The sequence below is a fragment of the Bos grunniens genome, chromosome 8 (assembly GCF_055505025.1).
Source record: "Bos grunniens cultivar Pamir isolate PY7600 chromosome 8, Bosgru_T2T1.0, whole genome shotgun sequence".
Lineage (NCBI taxonomy): Eukaryota > Metazoa > Chordata > Mammalia > Artiodactyla > Bovidae > Bos > Bos grunniens.
In genome coordinates this window covers 39,161,061-39,180,855 of record NC_141172.1, presented here as the reverse complement: position 1 = coordinate 39,180,855, position 19,795 = coordinate 39,161,061, and the positions used below count along the sequence as shown (strand labels likewise).

At 38.0% G+C, this 19,795-nt stretch overlaps 1 protein-coding gene across 5 annotated transcripts in view; it reads right to left on the bottom strand.

Annotated features, from left to right (window-relative positions):
- GLIS3 (GLIS family zinc finger 3) overlaps window positions 1-19,795 on the bottom strand; it is a 691,476-nt gene that overhangs the window by 118,961 nt on the left and 552,720 nt on the right. For all 5 annotated transcript variants that reach the window (XM_086415266.1, XM_086415264.1, XM_086415263.1 and 2 more), the window contains one exon: window positions 341-502. In XM_086415266.1, the coding sequence (XP_086271392.1) occupies window positions 341-502 (162 nt within the window). The remainder of the gene's footprint in view (window positions 1-340; window positions 503-19,795) is intronic.

Below are 19,795 nucleotides of genomic sequence, written 5' to 3'. Positions count from 1 at the left end.
TTGATATCTGAATATTTATTTTAAGGTCCAACCTCTAGCAGTCATTCTCTGTACTAAAATCTGCTATATATAACAGCCCTTAAAGTGCCTCTGCTTTATATACGAACTCTTTTGTCCCAGCAGCTGTAATATTTAGGATAACCTGTTACTATAGAAAAAGGAAAAGAGAGAACCAAACAGGGCCCCTTCTGGCTCTCTAGCAGGTTTCACCGCTGCCCTTGGCCTTGTCCCTATAACCTGCAGGTCATAAAGCAAACACCTCCACCACCCCACTATCACACGGGCACTTCCTCACACCGGGACTCGAGGCTGGAAGTTGGAAGGCTCCTGCCATTCTTACAGTGTCCAGATGTGTCCTCTGGTGCTTGGCGCGGTCACTGGAGTTACTGAAGGCCTTCTGACAGCCCGGATGCTGGCACAAATACGGCTTCTCGCCTGTGTGGCTCCGCAAATGAATCTTGAGATTTTCGAGCCTCGAAAAGGCCTTCTTGCAACCTTCAAACTGCAAAAAGAAAATAATTTTTGGTTGCTGAGAAGGACCTTGAATGTTTGGGGTTGTGGGGGACAGGAAAAATAAATGTCCTTAGTTTGTTCTTAGCCTATAACAAAAAAAAAGAAAGAAAGAAAGAAATCCAAATAGTAACAGTATTACTTGTAAAAATATCCATATGTTTGTGTGAACTGCATTTTTCTACTGAATATACTTGCCACTTTCCATACCAGATTTGTGTCCCAAACTGATTTTTGTGATTACTTATGTCAGAGAAAATTTGCTGTGAGCCATCTGGCTTGGTTAATAAAAATACAGTAAAGCATGTCTTAAAGATTTGTTTAAAAATTAACACACTTTCATTTCCAAATTGGTCTAAATTGAAGGAATCAGGAAGGAAGAAACTTTTTACAACTAATAAACTAATAACAACAAAAGAATCAGAGTGATGTTTGAGAAAAAGAAGTAAATTGAAGACCCAAGAGTTAGAGATGAAAAGGACATGTGTCTGCTGAATCATTATGATAATAAGCTTTCTTAATTCTATCTTAAGTGGTTTTCAACTTCCAAGAGTGACCTTTTTAATATATAGGGTGACGCCAAGCCTAATGAGATAAAGTTTTTAACATGCTTTTAAAAAGGAACAAGAAGACAATCCATCTAGTACAAAATCATATTCCAACTAAAGTTATAGTTTTATTTATCTCTATTTTTAAAGAAACTTTGTTATCTGGTTCTTGAAGAATTGTAAATGAAAAGTTGAAGATCTTAAGAAATGTTTCATTGGTTTGTCAGTAACATTTATTGATGGTAACATTTACTTACTGTCTTCTGTGTGCAAAATATCAGCTACTATAAGAGAGTCAAAGTGATTTCAATCCTTGAAGTGACAGTCTAACAGAAAACATGTTAGAGAATGCCTACATACGAAGCGTAAATGTGAGATGGGTGTTTATCCTTTAATTCTCTCTTTGGTGCTCAGCCCTGGAATATACATGTCCCTTCAGCAATTTTGATGCCATTAGAGTTCCCAGTGCAAGGGAAAACTGTAATTTAAAAACTACAAGAACAAAACATAATATGTTTAATGCAATTAAGAAGCATTACATCTTAGAGAGGAATGTAGGGGTGGTAAGGGGAACAGAAGTAAAGAATGTTAAATTGAAAACAGTTTACATTAAAAATTAGCAGGTATAACTTAAACTTACTGCAAGAAATGTTATAAAATTCCTCAGTTCTCTTACTTTTTATCAATACAACAGATTAGTACATTGCTCATGAAGGGGTGACCCAGAGTTGGGTCAGGTTTTGGTTATTTCCATTTTTACCTTTATGTAGAGGATGAACAAAGGAGGAAGAATAACTAAACATGTCACAACACCATCTATTTAAATAAGTTGTCTAGATTTTGCATGCTAGAATATTTTAAGAAATTTATGAAAGTTGCACTTATTTTTGATTGAGAGTTATACATGTTTCACAGACATATGTTGGTTTATTTCAATTTTGATATTTTGCTTAAAATAATTCTAGTGTTTTCCTGATTTCTATTTCACATAAAAGTAAATTTAGCCTGAACAGAAGATGATTGCTGACAAAGCCAACTACTTTTCAAAAGAATGAAAGGCGTATCATGTTATATCGCTAGAGGGAGAGAGGAGTTAAGTGTTTATTTCTGCAGGTTTTCAAGTGGTTCTCATGTTTGAGAATCAGGGGGCTCAAAAGTAACCCCCAATTCATGGCTAAGAGGCCCCTGCCAACCAAACCTCTGTTTTTAAGGTTCACTCTGAATGACAATTCAGTGTACACTTCTGCTGTAACTCAGTTTGTCTTGGAATCACCTGACAGACCACACTTGGGTCTAAAATGAGCTTATGGTTTTGGACACATCAAGCCTGTAGCCCAGTTCCTAGCAAGGCTGTTTTGCAGGGTGGGCATCATTTTATAGAGGTGCATACCCAGATCTGAGTAGGCCCCAACATCCACTATCTTCTAGTGATAGAAGTCACTAGATCTAGTAATCTAGTCACCCGAGATCTTGATCAGAGAAAAGCCTGCATTGTCTCAGCACCAAGATTGGAGTGGAGAATCATTTTAGAATAGCTTAATGAGATTTCTGTGAGCACCAGAAAAATAAGACCCCTGGATCTACCACAGAGTGATTAGACGGGATCCCAAAGATGCCCCAGAACTAATTCCAACTGCCTACTTCATCAGATGTAAACTAAATGTAGACTAGCATTCCCAAGGTCTCTTTAGTTAAATGTCCACGTAAATGTTCAAAGTCAGAAAATTGTTAGTATTATTGTTAACAGAAGCAATGATCAAACCAAAGAGCTTGCTGCATTCCAAGCAAATCAGTGAAAAATGAACTATATCTCATAAAATCATGACCATTTTTTTAAAATAGCAAAGGTGGAGGAAAATATGAGCACCCAGATTGAAAATAACATCAAAAAGATTATCAGTAAAAGCATGCAAATCCAGCTGATCTCAAATATTTCCTCTGTAACAGTGAAGTCCAGAAGACAAAAGTCTTTGTAGTATGTGTACGGGCATTATACAACTTTCAGAAGAAAAGATTAAGGACTGAAGGGATTTGATCCTACTGAGTTGAATGACTAAAGGCTAGAGCAAGGCAACCCCATGTACTGGGGGCTCATAAAACCATTACCCACTCGCTCTTATTGAAGAAATTCACTGAGAAGAAACCATGCTGCTGCTGCTGCTGCTAAGTCGCTTCAGTCGTGTCCGACTCTGTGCGACCCCATAGACGGCAACCCACCAGGCTTCCCGTCCCTGGGATTCTCCAGGCAAGAACACTGGAGTGGGTTGCCATTTCGTTCTCCAATGCATGAAAGTGAAAAGTGAAAGTGAAGTCGCTCAGTTGTGTCCGACTGCTAGCGACCCCATGGACTGCAGCCTACCAGGCCCCTCCGTCCATGGGATTTTCCAGGCAAGAGTACTGGAGTGGGTTGCCATTGCCTTCTCCGGAAGAAACCATGAAACCCACCCAAACCAATCAAATGAAGTGCTGAAGAACTGATAAATGGCTCCATGAGGAACCTAACACCCAACCCATCACAAGAGTATGCAAAGAATAACATCTGATTGAACTTGCTACACTAACAATTCTACAAGAAGAAAAAATAGGACCCATTCATTTCTCTAAGAGTATCTGGATGAAGCTTGAAAGCAAACAATTTTGTGGATTCATTATCATTCATGATGGAAATAAACCTGTAATTCAAACAAGTATTTCCTCTCCCTCAGGCAATTCTACCCTAAGATTGTAAGTTCAATTAAATGCAAATACATTAAAAATATAATATTTTGGTAGAACTATACAAGATTGTTACAAAATACACCTACACTGGATGTTTTGGGTATCTGAGTAAACAGTTGCCTGTTTTCTACTTACATTTTTTCAGGTTTTCAAAATCTTTAATGAGTCTCACCTTGTAAAGAAACATCTAAATGTAAAGGAAAGCAGGAATCCCAGGAGAGTTTCCTTGAATTTGGCTACATACTTTCTCATCAAGATTCCTGAAGTGCAAAGTCTATCCTGAGATCTAAGGTCCAAATTGTCACCTGATTGCTTGTGTCATTGCCATGGACCAACTCCTTCACAAAAACTGACCAATATCTTAGTCACTGGATATCTCCTTCCTGGACTGGCTGTGGAGCCAGGAATCTAAGGCCCAGTGACACATAGATGGATCATCAGGCCTGAGATTGCCTGTGCTTCAAACGCAGGCCACATACAGATTAGAGAAAAACAACAAACAAACTCTCAGAATCCAAGGGAGTAGCGGAAGGAGGAAAAGAACAAAGAGAAAGACAAATGCAGAATGGTAATGTTTGAGGGAGTGGTGGTGGGAAAAGGGTCTGGGACACATGGGTAAATTTATCTAAATAGCATTCTTATTTTCCTCCCCGACAAACACCAAGTAAGCCCTAGGAGCATGGCACTATGTGATAGACAGTGAGAGAAACAAAAGGATTAAGACTCACATTTTATTCAAGGGAATCTGGAATCAAGATCATTACATGTGGCTGGGCAGGTCATATACTGATGAGGCATGAGCAATGATTCTCAAAGATACATTTGAGATCAGAAGCATTGTCACACCCTTGGGAACCTGTCAGAAACACAAATTCTCTAGCCCAACTCCAGACTTACAGAATAGAAACCTGAGGGGTACAGGCCCAGCCATCTGAGTGTTAAGGAGCCCTCTAGGAGATTCTGATGCTACGGTGTGTCTGTGAGTTTGGAATGAAATTCACATTGTAATCACTATTGCTGATCTCAAGACAATCTCCTGACAGAAGCAAAATGTCTTACAGAATTCACTCATTTCTAATTGGGGTAAGAGTCATATGGGCTTGTAGCAGCACTGGACTAAAAAGAAACAACTCCATCCCAGGATAAAGCAGGGTTATCTCCATATGCACTGCAAATGAGACAATATTCCAGAATGCCAGTCTCATACTAGAGATTCTTTAAGCTCTTAACTATTTAATCTGTTGCCAAGCAGATTCTAGTTCTGAAATAGGCATGCCTAAAAATTCCCTCAGTGACCTCTTGACCAACAAAACATCCCATGTTTCTAGTGCCTATTACATTCTGCTGTTGAGAAAAAGCAGTGAAGGGGAGCCATTATTTTCCAATTGCACATTTCAGTGACTACAGACACATACAAGAACAATGCATGAAGTGGCAGAACTTTAAATCTCACGGGTTTGAAAATACGGCACTGCATGAAGCCTTACGCTGAGAAAAATCTCTTTAACTCTGAGGCTGTTTTCAAGGAACAAGCCTTAATTAAGAAGTATAAGTTGCCTCAAATCCAGAGAAACTTAGCTTGCACCACTTTGTTAATTTAGGAGATTATTTCATATTTAAAGGATCACAACTGGACTGTAATCACCATCTATATAGATTGGCTTGATTACAGATTGTTGACATTAAGTGGCATTAAGATGACCTTTGAAATATTACTTTCCCTTTCTATTAGAGGCTTTTGTGTAAGGTTTTGAAAATGAAAGACTCATTAGACACCATTAAAATAGGATTTATTCCATATGTGTAACCAGTAATCAAGTAGAATATTACTCCTTCCCCTAATCAGCAATTTATAGTGTTGAGAAGCACAAGTTCATATTCAAAGCAGTAATAATAGCAAACCTTTCCTGATCAGGTTTCTCTACCATCACTAGTGTCAACAAAACCAAAACAGAAAGGAGTCTATTATGCTGGACATGCTTTTTAAAAATATACATTTGATTTCAATTAAGGCTCAGTGTTTACGACCCTTGTAGGTATAAGCTTTTACAATTTCATCAGTCAAGACCAATTATTCCTATTAGTGATGGCTGAGCTGTGATATGCTGTGCAGAGTTGGGGACTTACTGATGAATTATATGCTATTTACATCTTCCATGTACAGCCCATAGACAACAGAGATGAAAGCCACTGGTGGAAAGGTCAGCAAATATTTATCATGCTGTGGATATAGTCAAGGTGACTTCCACAATAAGCCCAAGAGTTCAAGTCTACTTGAATCATGGACATATCTGCAAAAGGTATAAGTAAAAGATGGCTTCTTCTGTGACTCTGAAAGAGGGGGACAAAGGCACAGCTGAGGGCCCAGAGCCACCTCATACTCATGAGAAGAGGTGAGAAATCTGACTCTAGTGTTTAACTGAGATTCACCAGCTTTCTTCCAGGACAGTGCTGGCCATCTTTACGTGCTCATGAGTCACTGGGCATGTTGTCAATATTAAAATACAGATTTGATTCAGTAGATACAGAGTAGGGCCTGAGAGTCTGCATTTCTAACCACCTCCTACATCATATTTTTAAATATTGAATGTTCAAAGATGCCAATTTGAAAAGTAAGGTTCTAGGGGTTATTAAACTACTTTCAGGTTGAAAATGTACGGTTTAATGGGATTCAAAGAAAAAAGAGACAAAGAACTAGAGTAAGAATAAAAACTTGCTTTTGATGAACCAAACTATTGTCGCTTCGTCCACAGAAGTGTGGAAGAGTGAAATCTATTTGTTAAACTTAGGTTGACAAGAGAACAGAAAGTGTTGTCTAGGGGCAGAAAAGCAGAAGAAAAGTCAGGGTGGGGGAGGGGCGGAGCATATGAAATCAAAACAGAAAGACTGCAGAAGCACACTGGAGTGATCTGACATTGTTTCTCCTTCAGTGTTATTCGCACTGGGCATATGGCTTGCCTCATGCCATCCTGTGGTTTCTGCTCCCAGTGCATCTTATTAGAACTGGATGCTCCAGCAAATCTTAATATTTACCACATCAGTTTGTATAAAGTGTTACATAAAGGGAGAAGAAAATAATTCACATGTTTTAAGGCTTTAAAAAAGTATGTAGTTCATGAATTTACTATATTGAGTAATATGGAGTTCTTCCCTCTCCAAGCTTCATTCAGACTACTAATTCTGTAAAGAGGAAGGAGATGTCTCTGCAGGTTCTCACTTGAAAATATGAGTGATTTTGCTCATGTTTTTAATCTAATCACCTTATTGTCTACAATGGAAGCAATATGCTCACAGAAAAGGAGTTTGTATGTTTCCTTTTGGTTGTTAAAAGTAACATCTGATTTTATAATATTTTGAAGGGTCTACCAAGAGGAACAGTGGCCTCATTGGGAAATTATTTAAAATTGAGGTAGGGTTACCCTGGTTAATTTGAGATTCCTCTTAACCTCAGGGAAATCAGTGTACCCCAAAGTCATTTTACAAAGATTCCAAATATCTAAACAGATTGCACTTGCATTTCCTAGGACAGCCTTGCTTCAAAGTTTCCTGGTCTTTTGGGAGAGGCAGCCAGAATGGGGAAGACACTCTGACACTTTGGCCTCAATGAGTCAACTACTTCAGTGCATGTCACTTATCTGGAATTCTGAAGTGGCCTACTGTACTCATTTATCGAGATTTTCTGGAACTACTAAAATTTTGTAGAATTAATATAAAACCCTTTCTGTAATGTTTTCCTAAACTGTAAAAAAGAGATCCCAGTTACTATGTTTTTCCTTGTTATTCTAGTGTACAAAATGAATCTATTAACTAGCTCATAAATACAACTTCCTGGCTTGTTGTGCTTTTTGGTTTTGATTAAGAAATCTGTATAAAACAAAGGTTACCAAAATGGGCAGTATGAATGTGCTTCTTATTGGTTTAAGAAAATTCTTTTTTTTTTTTTTAACATTTTGGGTCATGGGCAGCAGCTGACTTTTAAAAGGGCACTCTAAATGAGGTGGCAAAATAAATGAGGGTGTAACATAAAAATTGAAAATGGAAAAAATGTTTTTGAGAAGCCACATGACAATGTAGAGAGAAATATGTTACTTCTGTGCCAACATTTGAACCATATTAAATTTTTATGGAAATTATCACGTGTCTGGTTTATAAAAATTGAAAGGAGTTAGGGACAAATGGAACCTTATCATGGGCATTACATTCACCACTGGCAAAAGAAGACTCCATAGTGCAACACTGATATTTAAATATACCATATTGCTGCCTCCAGTTATTCAACAAATGTAAGGAATATCATATATTATTCATGCTGTGTCAATACAATGCCAGAAAACTATAATTTTAAGCAAATAATTATTCCATGAGTGGGTAAATAATAAAAAACTGGCTATTTGGGGGTTGTTTAAACATAAGAATAAGTAAGTTGCCTGAATTTCATTCCTGTTTATTAGCGTTGATTTCATGCAATCTGCAAATACATATCCACTAGAGCATGTGTCCTTCAGAGGTTCACAGTCAGACCTCAATAAATGCACTTTGCTTATATGCCAGAAGAGCAAATATATTTAAGGCCATGTAACTGGCCCTATGTAAATATACCTAAAAGAAATCAAATTATTTCATTTTCCATGTATCTCTGTTTCTGACCACCATCTAGGCATACTTAATTCCATACACATGAATCTGCAAAAGCATAATACTTCTATGAAGTATATATAAAGTCTACATATAAAAGCAACTTTCATATATTTTGATGCTCTATATTAAAGAAAACAGTTTTGCAAAAAATTTTGAGCATCAGTCTATATACCAATAGACCCGGGAATATTGAGTTTCTTGTTCACTCAGCACTTTATAGGCTGTGCAGATGATACAAAAGCATCACCAGGCTCCATCCTGCCTTTCCTGCATTCATATTACATTCCAAGAGATAGACATACACTCAGAACAAATTTTGAATCTGACCCAGCCTGCTCCAACACCCCCAAACTATTTTCTATAGACTAAAGGTGAGGAAACAAATGTTGGAGAAATCATCTTTTGGATTTTAGGGATTATTTTTTTGGATTTTTAAAAAGTGTCAGAAATGTTCTCTAAAACTCTAGTTTCTCTAAAGAGTCTCTCAAATTTCAGACAGGGATAGATGAAGTAAAAGAGAAATAAGGAAACGAGAAGCAGAAAAACAAAAAAAGAGAGGAGAGAAAAAGAGGCTATGGGTCAAAGGAGGGCTTAGCACAGACATGGTCAGGCCTGTCTCCTCCGGTCTGTCCTCCCACCTTTCCACCGGACTCCAGGCCAGTCCAGCTGCAGCTCCCTAATTAAGCATCATTGTTCCACTTTGCCTCTGTTTGTGCTACTTCCCGTGCCTAGTGACATCCTACTGACCCTTTAGCTTGGTGTCACCTCCTCTGTGATACCTTCCTTTATGCCTGGTGTCACCAAGGCGCAATGGATCACTACCTCCCCCTCCCCCCACCCCCCACCACACACACATCAAGACTTATCCACTGCCCGGCTAATGCATGGGGGTGCACTAATTGGGTTGTTTGTCTCCCCTACTAGGCTGTGAGCTTTATGAAGACAAGGTCCTGAGTCTTATTAATCTTTTTATTGGCATACACTTGGCATATACTCAAGTGATCACAGATTATTTGCTAAATAAGTGCTAAAGGAAATGGAGAGAATGAATTCTTTGTAAAAGAAAAAATATATATATATATACATATATATATATATATATATTTCCTAGACTTTCTTCTGTAGAAAGCTCATTAAGGCCTTTTAATTAGGTAGAGCCAGTCACCATTCATGATGACATCAAATGGTCAACACTGCAAAAGCTATAAAATGAATTTAAGGATTTTTTTGGATTTTAATGTTCTATAGAATTACTGCAAAACATATAATTATTTTAATATCTAATCATGTGGGGAAACAATACTAATAACAATATATGGTTGTATTTTGTTGTGGTTGTGATGTCTTAACTTATTTATTGATGTTCTGAGAGATCTGTAGCAATACTGGTGAAGGGAGTGGGCTGTTTTCCTACCACACCCTTTTCCAAACTTAAGCTACACATATACAGACCCACTGGGAACATGTTATTAGGAATAATTCAAGGAACATAAATGTATGCCTTCTTCATACATAAATGAAAAGAAACTGTTTTAAATTGCCCTAAGTTAAGCTAACATACTCAAATATGCCAGGAAAGAATCTCTCAACAGAGTGTCTCATGCAAAGAAAAAAGATCTTTGGGACCTTGCCCTGAATTGCCTGAGTCAAATATCCCCAAAGAGCAGGTCAAACAGTTTCCTTTGCTATCTGCTCACCATCTGATAGCCAACCTCTCTGAACAGGACGCAGCCATTACGACCCCACATAACCCCAGGATATAACCACGCCAAACTCCAGAGCTTTCTGAGTATTCAGAGTATAGGGGGCTGTAGCAAGGCCTTGGCTCTGCCTTTCCTGTTGGCAGTGGATTGGCTCCCCTGTAACTCTCTTTGACTGCAAAGAGGAGAAATGCCACTGCTTGCCTTCAGTTTTATTAAGAATTGGCATGCTTGGTTTAACAGAGCTAAGCAATATATTTATTTACTATGGTGTTTCCCAAAACGATTGCTAAATTCTGTCATCTCTTGACTGAGAAACTGTTTGCGGGTTGCAACAGAATGTATGCTAACATACATACAGCAACACAAACTTCCAAGACAAACTGTTTAAGTCAATTTGCTATCATATAGGCACATAGGTGCAAATATGTGCATATGCATTTGCGGGTATAGCCATGGGCACACACTAACACTTGCACACATATCCCACACAGATTCTGTAATAGATGTGTATATTTAAGATCTATGCGCAGGGGGGTAGAGACAAGCATGGATTTGCCAAGAGAGAAGAGGAAATTCACACACGAAGAGAATAATTTACCATAAATTGGCCCATACTGAATTTACTCCAAAAAACAGAGTGCAAGATGCCAAATTTTTAATGGCTCTTACTATTCCAAATCTGGCCCTGACAAACTTTGGAAGAGATGCAAGTGGGCAGGAAAGATGGGATTAAAAAATTATATCTTAAGCCTTTTCACTTTCAAATGTAAAATTTCCACCACAGTGACAGGAGGAAAGAGTGTGGCAGGGATATTTTCCTGACACCATGCTTTTCTCAACAAAAAGTCATCGATTTTCATTATGCATTGCTTAAATATAAATTCTGTACTTGCTAAAAGTCATATGCATCTGGCTGCTTAAAAAAGAAGCAGATATGAAAATAATGGAACTCAAACCTTGCATTAGCCCTGGCAGCCATTACGAAGGTGTGAGCTCAGAGTGATGCTTGGGGCAGCTTCACAGTCACAGAACTGACAATCCTTTGTGACAACCCACAAGATTCAGCAAGACCACTCACTTGCTTCCAAAACGCATCACCTCCAGTATTCTTTCTTTCACAGCTAAGCTTTTCAGCATGGCTCTCCCATCACATGCCTGACTGCCAGGTGGCAGGTGCTCAGAAAATCTCCCAATCTTTCCATCAGTACTTGCTCTTCTTCTTTGCTCTGATTTTAAACTACCTATCCCATCTCTGAGCCTTTCTCTTTGTTTGTTGAAGGAATCACTCTTCCTATATATATGCCCATGGTTCACTCATGGGCAAGAAAGTATTGACAAATTCATTAATCAAGCCTGACCGTTTAGGTATTAAAACCCACAGAGTATTCAATCATTGTATGGATGCACTGTTTGATCCCTATAATTCTAAAGCAAATACCTTAGCCAAGAATTGTAATCTCAATCCCCTTGACTATTCTACTTAAGATAATTTCAACCCTCCTTTCCCCTCTGAACGTGACTCCATTTATCACAACAACAACAGGTCCACATAAAATCTTACCCAAAAGTGCAAAGTTTGTGGTGTAAGTGGATCACCTCAGATGTTTTAATTTGATAAGGGTATTGGTCTATTATATAAAGTAGTTGGCCTTTTCACTGAATTTAATTTACAATTGTTTATTTTTCAAATAAATAAAAAATCAGTAAAACATGTTGTTTCTAAGATAGGTCTCTTGCTTTATTTTATCTCCTTAGTCATCTTACCAAGCCAACAATCCTGATGTGAAAATATTTAGGGTGGAGTAAATTCCCAATAAAAGTTAACTGTCATTACCATCATCTTTCATGTATTCAAATTATCAAGTAGTATTATCCCCATTTTCCAAGTGAAGAACATCAAGACCTAGAGAAGTTCGGTGCTTTGCCACAGACACAGAGCTAGTAAGTAGTAGATGGATAACCAGAATCATGGCCTTCTGGCTCAATTATTTAACCATTTCCTCTATGCAACCCCAAGGAATGCTATTTTTCAATAGGTTAAGGAGAGAAAGGAAAAAATATGTTCTGGAAGGAATCCAAGCACACTTTTTCTTTTGTTTCTTTATAAAATGAAAAATATTAGTAACTTAAATTCATAGAATACCATCGACTATCCAAAACTGTACCAACCATTCTCACCAAAGTCTGAATGTAGAGGGAAGTCATTGATAAAAATGAAAAAGTACTGTGAGCCTTATGTTCTTGGCATAATCTTTTTTTTTTAATAACTGTAATTCTCAAGTTAAAAAAAAAAGTGGTATGCATCTGTAAATCACTCAGATGCTTATGCTGCTGAGAAACAAATGCAAAGTCAGAGTTAATGTGAAATAGTCAATGTGAGCATTCTGGAAGACTTCAAGACTGCAAATTCAGCCAAACAATAAAATACTTTATAGCATGAACCTTTATTCATTTAATCAAATGAAAGGGCTCCTGAATTTACTACCAATTTACCAATGGTGACAAACTTGGTCCCTCTTAAATGCCTATGTGGTTAAGCCTTTCTTCTAAGTAACTTAACTTATGAAGAAAAGAAAGATGTTCTAGAAGTTTCCATAATCTAATAGGTGCCTAGTATGTATTAGGTGCTCAATAATTTTTTTGAAAAATGGTTAGTAATTGAATATTTGCCTAAATATTCATTGTAGTGTTTCTAATTTCAAGCAAAATTCCTTCAGAAAAACAGTTTACTTTGCTATTTTCCTTTATTGGATATAAGGACCCAAACTGTATCACATCAGAAATACAGGGTTATCAACTGTTAAACTTGGCCTAGACCTCTCCTCTGAGTTCCAGGCTCTACTGCCTATTCAATGTTTCTGTAGCTGGTCCACAGATACCTAGATGTAAATATTCCAACACTTAAAAATGACCTTTCCCCCCAAACAGAACTTCACTCTGTACTCTATTTACCTAACAGTACAGCCCAGTATCTGGAAATAATCCTTGACATCCCTTTCTCACACACCTATCTCTAATATCTAGGTCCTCAGAAGTGTCTCTCAAACACGTTTACTTCTCTCTATCAATGTTGGACCTCCCCTTGTCTGAGTAGCCATCTTCTCCCACTTGATCTTCAGTAATCAGTGGGTCTCCCCCTTTACTCTTGCCCCCATCCACCATCTAGTCTCCCTGGTGCTGCCAGAGTAATTGGTTGAAACTAGAAATCTGATAACGTCACTCCCCTGTGTCAAATTCTTCAAAGGTTTCTCATTGTTTTTGGACAAAGACCAAAGCTTAGCCATGGCTTACAAAGTCTTGCTTCAGCTGGCTCCTGCCTACCCTCCAGCCTCATCCTCACCTCACCCTCCTCCCCTTCGTTCCCTCAGTTTCAGCCACACTGGTCTTTCAGTTCCTTGGAGATTGTATTTGCATATGCTATATCCTTGGCGTGGAAAAATTTTTCTTCCTCCTTTCCTAGTTAAGTATCTTTTCAAGATTGGTTTAAATATACCTTTTTTCAGGAAAGCAGTCTCTGGTCCCCAAGCTTAGGCTTATCTCCCACATATATGCCCTTAAAACATCCTCATGGACCATGAGCTCCTTTAGCACAGGGACCAGAGTGGTCCTTTTCATGATAGACTAGTGTGCACAGAAAACTTCTAATGCAGAAATGTAGAATAATGGACAAATGAGTTATTATATATTAAAATACAACCTGTTTATATTAAAATACTTTCTTTTCCTCCCTCTCTTCCTTCCTTTCTAATACTGTGTGGTTAGAGCTTAAAATCCACTCAGAATAGCTATATACTCATAGGAACAGGGCTTGTTCTAACAATGGAGAATAATAAAAGATGAGTAGAACTCAAAGAACAGATCCTCAGGTCTGGAGAAAAAAAAAATATTTGTGAAATTCTCTATAATTTCTAAGTGCTACATGAAATGCAAATGTTTTCTAGATTCCAACTGCACACACAGAAATATCTCAACTCATTTTGACAAAGCTATCCACCAGGGAGATGAATAAATAGCTTCACTAAATACATATGGTGCAATTATATTCGGCAATAAGTGACAATAGGTCTTACTTTATAGTAATCTAAAAATTCAAAGCCCAATTATTTCAGCTGCTCAGTAAATAATACTGAAAAGACGTGGTGGTAAAGCAACTTAGAACAGACTGTATTAGTAAATGCTAATGATTGCTTTATGATCCACAGAGCCACTTTCTTTTTCTTCTGAAGGAAAGAAAGCTTTTTGTAAATTAAGGGGAAAAAAACAGACATCCATGAGCTACAGCCAAGAACAAAATGAAAGCAGGGAGTACTCCTTTTGATCTTTCAAGAGTAGTATTTAGTTAAAGAATGTATGCTGGACTACAGAAAAACACCACCAGGAACATGAGCATTTGGGACCTGAAAAATACAGTTGTTGGCAGCTGGCCTTTTAAAAATATATTTTAAGGGAAAAAAAGGACTTGTCTCCATAGCTCCAAATTTCAGGGCAAACTGACACTGACTTTAATGAAAGGGGTCAGTTTCAGACTTCTTTTTTGGAATGCAGAAACACTGCAAGTAATTGGTATAATTAACAGCTTAGATATGCAAATCAAATTCAAACTTGAAATGACTGAGATGGAAAAGCAACCTCAACAAGAAAAGATGAAGGAAAGAGAGGAGAGAGAAGCACGACAAAAACAACTCTGGCCTTTTTGGATGATATGAAGACAGCTGAAGCCACAGTAAAGAGAGATGGGGTACTGCTGATCTCTTTAAGACAAGCTCCACGAAAGTGAGAGGGAAAGGAGGAAGCTGCTGAGCCACAGGTCTACCCAGACCAGAGGAATGTGAACAACAATCAACACGGCAGAGCTGGAACTTCTGCCCCAGTAGAGCATTCTTGTTTTCATGCTCTCTGGACTTGTGGTGTTTATTATTTTTCTAATTTGAGCAAACCATGCAAGCTTTTGGCACCTCAAAAAATAAAATCATATGGCCAATAAAAATGTTTATTCAAGAGGAAAAAAGTTAGCTCAAAAGCAGCAGCTTCCTACTTTCTTAGCCACCTAACTATTGGGGAATGGTAACCTACCCTTTTGCTCTTCTGCCTATCTGGGATTCATCCACTAGAGGCCCACTTGAACCAGAAGCCTCCAAAGGGTGGCACCATTTGGGGAGATCCCATAGCACTCTCTGATCTTCTGGACATGACCAGGTTCACCCAATTTGTATTTTCTTTGCACACTGTATTTCTCCTTCATAATTATTTACTCATCTGCCATTAAATAAAAATTTCAGTAATCATCTACACAGTTATTTCCTGAGCTCTATCTTGTCCATACACCTGTTTCCAGAGCCTCTAGTATAGTGCCTGGAATTTGCCAGGTGTTCAATGAATGAAAATGGAACAATCTGGGACTTATGGGTAATATTAGGTCAGATCATCCAAATGTCAAATGTCAAAGATCATCATTTATTCAATGACCAAAGATCAGTTACCTAATTAATTACTGTATGGAGACAGTGTATAATACCCAAAGCAATTACCTACCAAGTGGTATCATAGGACAGCACTTCTCAGACTTTAATGCGCTCACAAATCTCCTGAAGAGTTCACTATAAGGCTGACCAATTCAGCAGGTCTGGAATGGGATCTGAGAGTCTACACTTCTAAACAAAAAAACAAAAAAAAAGACTCCCAAGAGATGCTGATGGTCCTCAGGCCACATTTTGTGTAGTAAGTTCCTATGGGTCAAATTGGCAACTCAAACACAGGTTTTTCCCTCACTTGAATCTTATTTATTTTGCATTTTGAAAAATCACATTGTGATTATTATCCAGGTGGTTCTTGGTTTAGATATTCACAGATGTCTTCTTGGGAGGAGGATGCTGCTGCTGCTGCTGCTGCTAAGTCACTTCAGTCATGTCCGACTCTGTGCTACCCCATAGACGGCAGCCCACCAGGCTCCCCCGTCCCTGGGATTCTCCAGGCAAGAACACTGGAGTGGGTTGCCATTTCCTTCTCCAATGCATCAAAGTGAAAAGTGAAAGTGAAGTCGCTCAGTCGTGTCCGACCCTCAGCGACCGCATGGACTGCAGCTCACCAGGCTCCTCTGTCCATGGGATTCTCCAGGCAAGAATACTGGAGTGGGGTGCCATTGCCTTCTCCGCTTGGGAGGATGAAGGGTCACTATTTCTTGATTTCCTTTGTGACCTGGTGTCTGTATTACGTATTCTCTGGTGAACTCTATCTTGCAAGAAAATTTAGCCAAGTCTTTATTATCCCAACAAGAGGTTTACGTTGTCAAGAGAATCTGGCCAGGAAAGAAAGTGAGCTTGGATTTTCTATATGACACATTTTTATGACAAAATCTCTTGAGAATATTTGTATTTTATTAGTTCTTTTAACAAATGAGTGCATACTGCAGCACTCCAGTATTCATAAAACACAGAGGATCCTCTTTATCTACTATGATTTCTTTCCATTTCTATAATCAATGTTGCACAAAACTTTTTCCAGCAGTTTCCAAGCCATTATGGAAGAGTCTGGAACAGGCTGATAGAAATTAATATTTTGATCTTCTACATCAACTTCCACAGCTATTAATATTCAATGACTCTTTTTTTAAAGTGACAAGAGTTTGGGTTGTTTCCTCAAACAATGACACAGTAATGTAGATGTTTTCTGTACGTAATATCTGAAAGTCTGTCTGTTCAAATGGTCTTGCTTCATACCATAGTACAAAGAGCTGATCTATATTTAATGATTTTTCTATGGATTAAAGGTAAAGAGTTTTAACTATCTCTTTGATAACAACTCTTTTGCTAGTACTTGATGTGGCTCTCTTAGAGGAGTACCGCCAATGATAATTAAATTTGCTTATTATGTATATCCCTCCTCTCCCTACCACACACACACATACACATAGCTTGCATTTGCTGAAAAAGTCAACATGTGGCTTTATGTCTGTAGTACACCAATCAACATATCGAAATCCAAATTTAGAATCCCAATTCACAATACCATTTTTTCCTTTTTTTCTCCTCTTTACTGAATAAATTAAATTCAGTCTTTGTTGGAAGGAAATGTAAAATGTGTTTCACACATACATTTAACACTAATCTGTTCTCCCTACTTTAATTATGCTTTGAATTTCTGTGGGATCTTATATCCCAGAGACTCAATTTACTTTTATAAATATTCATTGATTCTTTTCCTCCTGTTTCCATTCGTGCTGCTAAATATTACCCTCCATCTCTCATTTGGAGAAACTGAGGCACCAAGGAGGAATCTAAGGATTGAAACCAAGGATAGTCACTTACAACTATAGAGATGAAAATGCAACTTAGAAGCCCCTCCTCTGATTAAGAGGCAACACTCCCGCCAAAGTGTAGAAATAATGGTACAATGTGTGAAGATTAAATCAGAGATTGCCTGCTCATATGCAAGGCACAGCTATATTCCTTATTTCGTCCTCTCCCTATGCAAAGTGCAGTAATGGAATAGCTGCCCTGTGGTTAAAGAGAAATGATTACAGAAGAGAACAGTTGCAGAAAACAAGGCAAAAGTACTTGGATTTTAGTCAGTGGGAGTCCATCACAGTAACTAATGGGCCGAGAATGTTTCTATTTTTTCACCAAGTAATCCATATGCAAATTTCCTGCAGTATTCAATATGCACTTCCAAGTTCAGTAAATGTTTTCTATTCTTTTCTGCTTAGCTCTCTCAGATTTTTCCAATTAGGCCCTGTTTATTTAGAAAAAAAGAAAATGTCTAAAGAAAGGATTAAGCTCTGTATCTTATAGAGAAAGAATGAATATTAGAAATTCTTTCAGGATCTAGAGGATGCATTCTTTACTCATCCTCCCTGCTGGGATGGGTAATGAGAATAAAGTAAAAGGGGAAGGGGGCTGAGGCTTTTTACTTCATTTGGTTTGTTCAGCTGAAAATATGCTTTTGACTATCTGGAATTAAATCCAAAATTCATAACAATGCAGACAATGGTGTATATGGAATAAGACTGTGGGTAAAAATAAATAAATAAAAGAGACATGTGAAAGCTCAAAAGGACCCACCTGGTGAGCAGAAGTTCTGCAAAAGCAAGACAATTCACCATGTGGAGGGGACAAGAGGACAGACTGGAACGAGAGAGCATGAATGGCTCAAGCTAGCAGTTATCTCAAATGAAGATGACCCAGGAAACGGAGCTGTAAATCAGAGAGATGTCTGAAAAACATGGCCTCTCAGAATAGCAGTGAGGGAAGAGAGTGTGTGAAATTCAGCTCTTTCATCTCCAGTTACTACACCCACGAAGACATGTGGTGCTCTGCCTGTGTCTTTCAGGATTTAAACTGAAAGTGGATGGTCATTCTGGGTGAAAGAAAGGAAGAGAGGGAGGGAGACTAGGAAGTTGAACCAAGGGTTTTCAACAAAAACCCTCTGCACTTGAGTTCCATGTAAGGCATTAGGACAGAGATGCCATGGTACCCAAGAAGGAATTTCTGTGACAGAGAACAGCCTGCTTCCAGAGGCTGTTACGAAGCTGAAAGAGATTTTATATATGTATTTTATATATGTATACACACACATACACACGCATGCGTGCGTGCACACACACACACACATGCACGCGCACACACACACACACATATACACTATTTTGAAAATTTGAAATGCATCATACCAATGAAAAAGGGATTATGAGCAGTGGTTATAGTTGGCATTGTATTAAAGAACAGGAAATATCCAAGATGCTTACAGGGTTTCAGAACAGATCATTACCAAATAAAGTTGTAAACAGCTAAGCATAAAAAGTACCCAAATGTCAGGTTAATTTTCTCTCTCAGCATTTAGGGACTCAAAAACCATAGGGAAAAATAACTGACAAACTGTATTTAAGGATAGACTGTTTACCTGGTGATTGAATAATACACTGAGTTCTTCAAAAATCCTCACATTGCATTTGGTTGCCTAAGAGATACAGCATAAAAAGCAAAATGTGTCAATATAATCAATAAAAAAAGGTTTCCCTTTAATGGCGGCTATGGGAAAGAGGAAGAAGCAGAATGAGGTATTAATAGTATAAACGCACCAGACATTGGCTACAACCATATCATAGCCTGTTCCCTTCATAAATATTTTCTGCTACAACCTACATCTTCTGAATCTGGCAAAAAAAGAAGAAAAAAGACTTCTTCAAGTCTAGTCAAGCCACCTGTTTACACTGTCCATGAAAACAAAACAAAAACTGTTGTGGTTACATTACCCAGTGGTAATGTACCCAATGGTCATTTACGAAAGTTAAATTCTATTCTTCAATACAGCAGTTGAAAGAAAGAAAATCACTTTCAAAAGCTTTTTAAATTATAAGTTCTAAGACACGGCAGTGCTCTCAAATTTCAATTCCTTATGTCTTAAGCTTAGAGAAAAATAAACTAAACAAAAGTCTGCCAAAAATCCAGGCTATTAAAATGTTACAACAAAATGCCCTGGGTTTGAGACTATGGTTGGTATCCAAATGAACAGAAACATCCTGGACAGAAGCCTTCAGATCACCATGGAACAGGCTTTGATGCCCTTTGTTTAATTCTGTGAAGACCCAAACCTCAAGCAGAATATTTCTGGCCTGTCAAATAAGGCTTTTCCCAGAAAGTCGAAGAGCTTAAAGACATGAAGTCTGATTCTTAGTCAATTCTT